Source organism: Papaver somniferum, unplaced genomic scaffold (genome assembly GCF_003573695.1).
Source record: "Papaver somniferum cultivar HN1 unplaced genomic scaffold, ASM357369v1 unplaced-scaffold_75, whole genome shotgun sequence".
Classification (NCBI taxonomy): domain Eukaryota; kingdom Viridiplantae; phylum Streptophyta; class Magnoliopsida; order Ranunculales; family Papaveraceae; genus Papaver; species Papaver somniferum.
The window spans coordinates 243106-253023 of NW_020650415.1; the positions used below are offsets into that span (position 1 = coordinate 243106).

Consider the following 9918-nt stretch of genomic DNA (forward strand, 5'->3'; position numbering starts at 1 on the left):
TCTTTTGTATCAAAATATATAATCAACCATCTGTCTGCAGAATTTCCCCAACAGTCCCTCTTTCTTTTTAAGTCTGGATTACAGATCACACGCAAGAAAACAGCCTAGGATTGCACATAGGAATTAAGATGAGTCTTTATCGGTAGGACTGTCGATGTGAATTGGTTTCACAATCATAGACAAAACATGCTCTATGCTCTTTGAATGTTCTGCTCCAATTCCGTCTCCATGTTGATACATGAACAAAGTTGTTCTTGCAAAATTTAGAACTATGTTCACGAATGAACGATCAAACGGAGATGAAACAATTAGGTAGCGGTTTATCTCTTTAAACGTTTCAATAATTAAGATTTTTACGTGTTCACGAGCATCTTCGGAGACGTTTGTTTCTTGCATATAGCAGTGTATGGATGACGCCACTTCACCTCTTTTTACCTCTGCCTGTATTCAGCATTAAGAAAAAGGCATGTCTAATAAGTTCCTACAAGAATTGTGCGAACAGTAATTTTTGATTTTATTTTTGTCAAATTTTTGAATGACATACCGAAGACGTTGCGAGATCATTTGAAAGTCGACACAGCAAACATGAATAATATATTAGAGGATGATTGTTTTCGAAGGCTTGTAATGCATCATCACTGATTTCGATTCGTGAAATATGCAGCCATTAGAAAGACATATCCAACAGATGACACCGACCCATTATGCTGATATTCCATAAAAGTTGGGACATACTCATTATGGCACCATTTTGCTTCTGTCAACATTGCCTTCACCGAATTGGCCAACTAAATAAACGAAGAACAACGCCAATTATCCACAAATTCTCTAAAAAAGTTAGGCGATGGAAAAAAAAAAGAACAAAAACAACAATGTACACATATACCGATTTGGTTAAGTGCGGTAAGATGTCAAATTGTTGTTCACTGAGTATCTCGAAAGCCATTTCATTCACGGTGTTGAAGAGGGCTAAGAAACATATCTTCATGTAATATGGCAGGTTCTCCACGGCTTTGGAATCCCACCTTCAAATGAAAATTTGTAAATTAACGCCATAAGAGTTTCGGCTAAGGTAGTTGAAATTTGAGTATATAGGATTATACCTGTCAATAGCAACGGTAAATAGTTCTAGTTCTTCTAAAGATCCATGAGAATCATAGATGTCATCGATTACTAGAGCAAAGCTCATAATTTTGGTGACCCATTCTCTACAACGTCCTTGTCGTGGCTCCCAACAAGCCCCAATATTTGATAAGAAGCACTCAACCAATCGATCTCTTGCAAAATACAATTCCTTTGCAATCCCCATATCATTCCACCATCTGAACCAAAAATGAGATAATAGCACAATTAGTACAGTAAGACATCATTGCAACTAACGGACCGCAGTCCGCATATGCCCTTAAATGTACGTATAAAATAGACATGCACCTTAATACATGCATGAGTTCCATCTTGTGTTGAGCCTGAACCATGTTAAAATTTACTTTAGCCAATTCAAGAAGAGGAGGATTCATATCATTTTGAGACTCATATGCTTCAATGTAAAACCTAGTTTCCGATCTTGGAACCCTCCAGTGAAATGGTGTCTCTAAAGATCGACGAACTTGTTTATCAAGGTTAATGTTAATGTTTTTACTTTTTGCTTCCATTTTCCGATAGATATTTTCTTGTGAGGAGTATGGCTTCACTTAAGATGCTTTCCCCTTTCATAAGCAGATGTGCCGCTTCAAATAAACTCAGCATTCCCTTTATATCGTAAACAATAGTTTCCTTGAACCCACCTTCCGCGTGTCTGAATTCGTCAAAAACATCTACCACACGCAAGATAAACTTGTTATTAGCTAAAAGAAACGACAAAGCAAACCCACTATATAATTGAAAAACCACGAATTTAACAGGGGCAAACGCCCACACCTCATGGACTTAGCTGGCTCTACCTTGAGATTCATAAAAACCATACTGCCTAAAAAGCCTAAATCTGAGAGAAGTTGCATATAAGTTATCTTTCATCTTCTGTGCATCGTCACGGTCATGGTACATGTCCTCTAGGATTTTGAGAATCTCTTCCTCTATAAAGTAACTCATTCCGAGTCTTTGAATCGCATCGATCAACTCAAGCTTCTCCAGTGGTTTTACTGCATTCTTAAGCAAACCCTTCACTTGTTGTTTTATGTTCTTCACGGGTAATTCCGTATCTGTTTTGTGCTGCATATAAAAAAGTAGTAGTAATTAGTATAATCTTAGAAGATGAACCAGTTCATATAATGAACTACTCGAGTGGAAAATTAATACAATGATCGCCATGTAATTAGTCTTTGGTACTGATTCAACAAAATGGTTATCCCAAATTGCAGGTTGGTACTGAAAGTGCACGGAGTCTTCTGATTGTGCAAGGCGTTTGGTGCTAACAGGCAACCGGCTCGAGAATGGGGTGGAGGTGAAAGGGGACCGTAACGATGATGAAGAACAAGATGGGGAAGAAGAATTTAGGAGTGGATAGTGAATAATTTGAGACATTGCAGAGATCATATTATTAGTTGGTGCCAATGTTCAATGCAAATCTCTCAACTTTCTTTTTTCTCTCTATCAATGTTATTAATGGGATGGTCCGGATGGATATATATATATATATTTACTAACCGAGTCATTATTACATTTTACATGCACACGTTTTCATTTCATCTTGTCCAAAGATATTTTCATGATAGAACGTCACAGGACAAGTGTTTTAGGGAAACATGCAGCACGGAAGTGACGTACGTATAACTTATTGTTAAACGTCACACGACAAGTGTTTTCGGGGAACATGCAACATGGGAGTGATGTACGTATAACTTACTGTCAAAATTTTGGTGGGCTGCGAGTTTCCAACACAAGTCACTGGTACCCTCCATCACCTAATAACTTTACCACTGTACTACGGTGACACAGTCAATTTTCTTATAGTGGTCGTCCATGCAGTTTAAAGGCTTGCCAAGAATTTTCTTATGGTGGTCGTCCACGCAGTTTTAACAAAAATTTTCTCATTTTGGTTGTCCACCCAGTTTAAACGCATGTCAAGAGTATTGAACTATGAAGAAGACATAACTCCCAAAATAATTGCTAGCCTACATTATTAAATACAGACAAAGGAATGAGAATGTCAATTCAAGTCCATGTCATACATACGTAGGCCGGAGGCAGTTGCATTTGTTATGGCGTACAATTCCTTATTCTGTATCTTACCTGGATTTGGATTACCACCTTGTTAGTGTTTGGTCTTCTTTACACCATTTTCAGTTCAGTTGGTCATGATCGGTCATAATCAGTCATTTTAAGAGTGAGTTTCGTTTATTTCGGCCCGTTTGAATGTCAAAAGATTCTTATAACGCGTGATGAGAACTTAATTGTGATTTAACATGAGCTCAGCTGTTATGGCCTATGCGGATGCTAAATTGACGTCTATGGAATGGACATCGAAGCTTATGAGGGTTCTCGGAACGATATGTGGTGAACTCTTATTGATTCATCCTGTTACTCTAAAGCTGGAGGACCTAAGTGCTATTGAGCTTCAGAAACTCTAAAGGAATAAACTTTATCCCTAGAGCAGTGCAACTCCGTACAGATCACTGTGTTTATACGGTCATAATTTCAATTGTGGGTATTTCAAATCTGTTTGATTATGGATTGATCACTACACCTTCAGGAAATTCAAATTCCAATCAGCATGTTCAAGATTTGCGCAATTCAAGGAAATATCAACGGAGTCATTCAAGTTCTTTGACTCAATGTTATTCCGCGTAAGCCAATTCACCACGCTAAGAAAAAACAGAGGAATCGTAGGAAGGTGAAGAAAATCCAAAAACAGAATCTATCTCGGAAGGTTAAGCTACTTACCAATCAAAACACTTCTCATAATACTGTTACCACTTCTGAAACTTCACCTATGGATATTGAGGAGCCAATTTCAGTCTCTATCCCAAAGCCAGCCTTTACTATACATATTGAGTCTGAACCTGATCTTGATGTCACTCAAACCAATCTTAACAATTCGTCCCAAAACCTCCAGTTTATCATCAATCATCTTCAAGTTCAAATTCCAGCCTCCACATCCCCTTAGTTGAACCTGCACGGTCTTCTAAAACACCAAACTCTTCCACCGATATTACTTACACCTGTTCCAATCCTTTCTAAACTCCAAAATTTTCCATCCTGCCGTTTTGTACCTTATGATGATCATTCTCAATAATATGTCGTATCATTCAGTTTTCTTAGAGGGTAAAAGCGCAAAGGTGGGTAAGCAGCAAATGCGAAAGATGACAAATATTATTGCGAATTCACTTGAATGAACTAAACGTTATACATACTATAGTTTTCAGTTAAGGTATACCCGAGGAAAATAAAAATGGAAGAAATAAATTATGAAGTGTTTCTACAGATGTTTTTAAAACTAAAATGAGCAAAGGTAAGAAGGTTCAAAATGATCGAATGATGTGTAGTCTATCAGGGTTCGAGATAGCTGATAGGATTTCTCTGTTCCCATTGCTTCAAGGGTTCATTAATTAAACAATGTTTACAATGTGAGAGCAGTAAAAACAGCAAACCAAAATATTTTTTTCTTTGTAACTTTAGATTTCTTAGCAATTTGTAATTCATCGTCTTTCTAATCACTAACATATTACATCTTCCCCCTTAAAGGCCTTGATAAATAAAACTCCCACATTAAACGGTGATGAAACCCTCACTTCTTATTGGACTAGAAAGGCCTTTTCTAATGTACAAGCTATGGTGAGGACACTTGGCATAACTCTATTGGTAGTAATAATTAAAATTTTGCTACACTTTGTTTACATAAGCTACTTAACTGTTAGTTAGTTACGGTGTTGACAAAAAAGTAGGTAGACAATGCTTACGTTAAAATTTAAACCTGAATTATTTATTTACACCGTGTTTACACCAATACTTAACTGCACTTTAATTTGGATGGACAAAACTTATGTCCAAATTGTTAAATAAATAAAAAATAAAATAAAATAAAATAAAACGTGAAACTCTTTGTTTCACACGTAATTCAGGAATTCTGTTAAAAAAGGAAATCGGTGATTCATCGAAAGAAAAGGAAATCGCTTATTAAGGAAATCTGAAGTTCGTGTTAAAGAAGGAAATCCGTAATCTTCCCCCTTCAGAAAACAGTTTAAATCAAAGAGTTTCAGAAACATTGAATCAAGCGACGACTACAAGTATTTGAATGGGAAACGATATTTTTATAGTTGAGAGTTTCTTTCATTGCCAGTTAATAAGTAGACAGGTTGATTATCCTATGGTAGAATTAGTCGCCCATGGTAGAAGCACATTACAATTATTCTTCGTGATTAATGAAATCCGAAAACCAGGGAGTCTTGGAAACTTGGGGGGATCTGGTTAAAGATATCGGTAATACCCATTGCTCAAGATAAAAAGGCCGTATGGTGACTAATTTCAGGTACTGTTTGTGTTTAATCTATGTGTTTCAAAAACAAGACTAATTTAGGGTTTTTCTTTTAGGTTCTTCCATTTGGTTTAATTCTAAAACTATTAATAAAATCTAAAAGATCTGGTTGGTGGCGAAGATGAGGGATCAACCGTACCATTCTAAAGGTTTTTCTTAGTTTCGTTTGTTTAATTGGTTTGAGTTCGTTCTTTTGACCCAATTTTTTTCTCCTTATCGTTCGGGAAAGACAGGAGCAGGTTATTTAGGTAATTTATTGGTGTTTTTGTGCTTCTGTTGATGACGTTTCTTTGTTTTTGTTTCCTATGGTGGTGTCGATGGTGTTGGATACAATTTTGGTTTTGAAGATAGCATTGCAGTGCTTTCCAGGGATTTTTTATTTTTTAAACAAAGAATTAGGGTTTACAACGTTCATGTTCCTAGACAACTTCTGATCTTAGCATTCAACACTGTTTGTACCCAAAGTTACGTTTGGGCACGAAACACGATTGAATCGATTATTTGATGTGTGTTTTGGGTTAGGAGGCGAATTGGAGAACAAATAACGAGACACGGGTTTAACGTTGTTCGGCATAGTTTACCTACATCCACGGACGAATCCCCTAGGGGAGTGGTATTTTATTGATATTTAGAATTACAATGCTCTTTTCTTATATTGGTCGTCTCTCTATGATTTCTTCTCCTCCCTATTTATAAAGTTCAATATCTAATTTCAGTATAAACTTAGATGGCATTAACTGCTCATTCATGCCCCCATCTTCAATTCTGCATGAAACTACTCGAATTAATTCTGCATGTTCAATTCTGTAGGAAACTGCTGGAATTATACTGCATGCCTCCGTGTTAAATTCTGCATGGAACAGCTAGAATTAATACTGCATTCCTCCATGTTAAATTCTGCATGAAACCGCTAGAATTAATACTGCATTCCTCCTGAATTAATTCGCATGAAACTGCTCATTCATTCCTCTTGAATTAATACGCATGAAACTACTCATTCATGCCTCCAGTAGTAATTTTGCATGCTGGCAGACTGGATTGATTGTTGACAGGCATAATGGCTGGCAGTATGGATGGATGCTGGATGGTAGAATAGATTGACTGGACAACATGCATTATGGCTGGTAGCATGGATGAAGGCTGGATGGAAGCTCAGCTGATAGCACGGGTAGAGACTGGATGGCAGTGCGATAGAGTATTTAGCTGGGAATTGATTGGCAGCACCGCTGGCAACATAAATGGAAACTTTATGGCAGCATCATTGGCAACATGAGTGGAAACTGCATGGCAGCACCATCGACAACACGTCCTTGACTTTCACTTATGGTTGACTTTGATCGTTGACCGGTTGTTGACTTTTCCATTGGCCTTGACCATTGACCGGGAGATGACTTTGACCATTGACCAGGTGTTGACTGGTTAGCCGGCTTGGATAAGGGCCAATAGATGATTCAAGTACCAATTTGTCCCATTATGTGGCATTTTTACTTATGGTACAAACATCGCCCCCTCTTAACCTCCAACTTGTTGGGGGTTAAGAAATTTTCGTTTTCCTTAGTCAATGACAAAACTCGCCCCCAAGTGTGGATTATTGATGCTGAGGTGATTTGGAAAGCTTCCCTTGTTGTTTGCGGAAATTACAATCAAGACGCCCCCAAGTGAGGCTATTGTGACCGGGAGATCGGTGGGCAAAAGTTGGGCATGAATTGTTGTTGTATGTAAAAAATGGACTGAAGGATGAACTAGACTGCAACGGAAGCGTGATGATGGAGAGGAGTGGTGTTGAAAGTAAGCTGTAACTATTGATGTAAAATGAACTGTGGTAGTTGTGTAGAACTTGACTAATAACTGTTGTATGGAAAAAATGAGTTATATTTGACGTCACTCGGCTGGAATTTGTGTGAGCTGTTGTTGTAAAAGAAATTTGAATTTGCATACTGTAAGAAATTTCTGACCAAACTAGGTAGTACTAGCTGTTGGTATTAAGCTGCTGTCAATTACGGAATGAGCCGAGGTAGTTGCGAGCGAAAGGGTGTGACCCTTTAGTAGTTGAGATGATAACATACTTTGTGCATTGTTGAACCTCCAATGGTCTTGGTAGTGCTACTGGATGTAACATCGATCTTTATATGTCTCCAGTAGTTATATGAATCAGGATAGCAGCAGCGTTGTCGACTAGATCACAATAGTTGCTTAGGAACTGGATTGCAATGATTTCGGTAAACTGGACTGTGACGGCTACAAAATACGTCCTCTGTAGTAATGAGAAATACTGGGTGGTAACAGCTTTGAGCAAAGTAGGTCTGCAGTAGCTGTGATCAACTTGGAATGCAGGAGCTGTAAATAGAGCTGGACTGCAGCAACTTCGATCAGCTGGACTGCAACAACAACGAGTAAAGATGCACTGCAGCAGCTGCGATCGGCTGGAATGCAAGAGCTGCGAACAGAACTGGACTGCAGTAGCTTCGATCAGCTGGACTGCAGCAACGACGATCAGTGTTGCACTGCAGCAGCTGCGAACATAACTGTACTGCAGTAGCTTCGATCAGCTGAACTGCAGCAGCGAAGAGAAAAGTTGCTGGTAGGTTGGGAAACCTACAATAAAATACTGCAAGCGCACAACGTCTAACTAGTAGATAATGGAAAGTACAGGTCGTTCCCACGAGGAGTGTGAAATACTCTACCAACTAATACCAAGAATTAACTAATCAATAGGATGATGTTTAGGGATTTTTCAGATATCCGGAACAAAATGAAACAATAAATAATCGTAACAAAATGGGTTATGGGTTATTTAGGTTTTCTATTTCTACCAATTCAATCATATAAACTCAACTAATATCTATGTATTACTCAAGACAAATATTGAACTCAATCTCATGCCTCGGAAGATGGTATGTTAAATTCTAAAATATTGTTTCTCCGCTGTAATCTCCTTCGCTTCATGGGTAGTGATTCTAAAGCATTACCTATCAATCCTAAAGCATATCACGTCAATGGATTTAACCGAAGAACGAAATATCAATTGAAAAGCATAGATAATCAAAACAACCATAAACGATTAATCACCAAGCTCTATGAAGAGAAATTACTAGTCAATGAATTATTATTAGACATATCATCGTAGTGTTTAAACAATTAAATGACTTCCATCGAGACCCAAACAAATGATTTAAAAAATCATGGAAAAAATGAAATCAAAATCACAAAACCCTTGTTTCTCCTCTGCGGCTGTGCAGCCGTTCCTCCCCTCTCAAATATTCGACATCCTTCTTATACACCTTCCATTTCTTTTATTTCATTAAACAAAATATCAAAATAAATTATTCCATGAAATACTTGCACACAATTTGATGTCGTCATCATATCTTTCCCCAAATAATATTGCCACCTCGTTCTTCCAATGAAGTAATAAACTCTCCTTATTTCCAAAATCTCCCAAATGAAGAAAGAATTATTTTATTTCCAAAATCATCTACGTGTAAATATTCCTCAATAATTCTTAACATGACAAATAAATTATCCTTCCCCGTGGAATATATTTGTAATAAAGTAAGAAAGATAAAATACTTCTCATTTTCAGTTTGCATGTGCCAACCCCAGTTTGATTTCAATTCCTTTGTTGCGTTTGTGCCTCGCCTATGGAACAATTTTATGCTGCTGATATATATGGAGATACCAGGACAGCTACATTTTGTAATTATTTTCATTGTGGTTGCTGATATATGGAAATACCAGGCCAACCCCATTTCATAATTGTGGTTGCTGATACATGGAAATACCAGGCCAACCCGGCTGGATACATGGAAATACCAGGCCAGCATAATAAGTGTTGCTCATATATAGAAATACCAGGCCAGCATAATTGACCATTGTGGTTGATGATACATGGAAATACCAGGCCAACCACATTTCATCATTGTGGTTGCTGATATATGGAACTACCAGGCCAACCACATTTTTCCATTTCGTCGCAAACACCATTAAGTCTCACATTTTGCTGTTTATTCGCTGGATGATCGAATTCATTTGTACTTTCTATAAAAGCACTAAAATAGTATTAATAACTAAAATATTATATCATATCTATAAATCTGGGTATAAAATGTAGCATATACATGCTTATCAACACCCCCACACTTATATTTTGCTAGTCCTCGAGCAAAACAGAGATATCATGCAATTGATTTTTTTTTTATTCTAAGAAAAGTGGAAACCTGCAAAATATGGATAATGACCCACTCCCCCACACTTAAAAATTATATTGTCCTCAATGTAATTGAGTCATCGAACGTAGAAATTAAGATGGGAAATACAAAAATAAACAATAAAAATAAGAGATAGAGTAGAGGGAACAAATCTGATGGCTTGACTCCCACGAAGCGAAATGTATTTGTTTCCCTACTTGCCAATAGCATGTAGTCTCAAACAAGGTGAATTTGGTACCC

General features: G+C 37.4%; 1 protein-coding gene across 1 annotated transcript; it reads right to left on the reverse strand.

Annotated features, from left to right (window-relative positions):
* Positions 1-667: 667 nt before the first annotated feature.
* LOC113344201 (exo-alpha-bergamotene synthase-like) lies at positions 668-2561 on the reverse strand. Its single transcript, XM_026588215.1, has 6 exons — positions 2296-2561; positions 1941-2208; positions 1640-1814; positions 1104-1322; positions 887-1025; positions 668-757 (listed from the first exon to the last, which is right to left on the reverse strand). The coding sequence occupies exons 1-6, from the start codon at positions 2530-2532 to the stop codon at positions 668-670; spliced, it is 1128 nt and encodes a 375-aa protein (XP_026444000.1). The 5' UTR covers positions 2533-2561.
* Between the last annotated feature and the right edge of the window lie 7357 nt (positions 2562-9918).

Excerpts from the sequence above, each read along its gene's own strand:
- LOC113344201 (XM_026588215.1), bottom strand. The coding sequence starts at position 2,532 with ATGATCTCTGCAATGTCTCAAATTATTCACTATCCACTCCTAAATTCT. Across the intron at positions 1,026-1,103 it reads TTTACCGTTGCTATTGACAG|GTGGGATTCCAAAGCCGTGG; the intron begins GTATAATCCTAT and ends TTTCATTTGAAG. Across the intron at positions 758-886 it reads TACCGCACTTAACCAAATCG|AAGCAAAATGGTGCCATAAT; the intron begins GTATATGTGTAC and ends CAATGTTGACAG.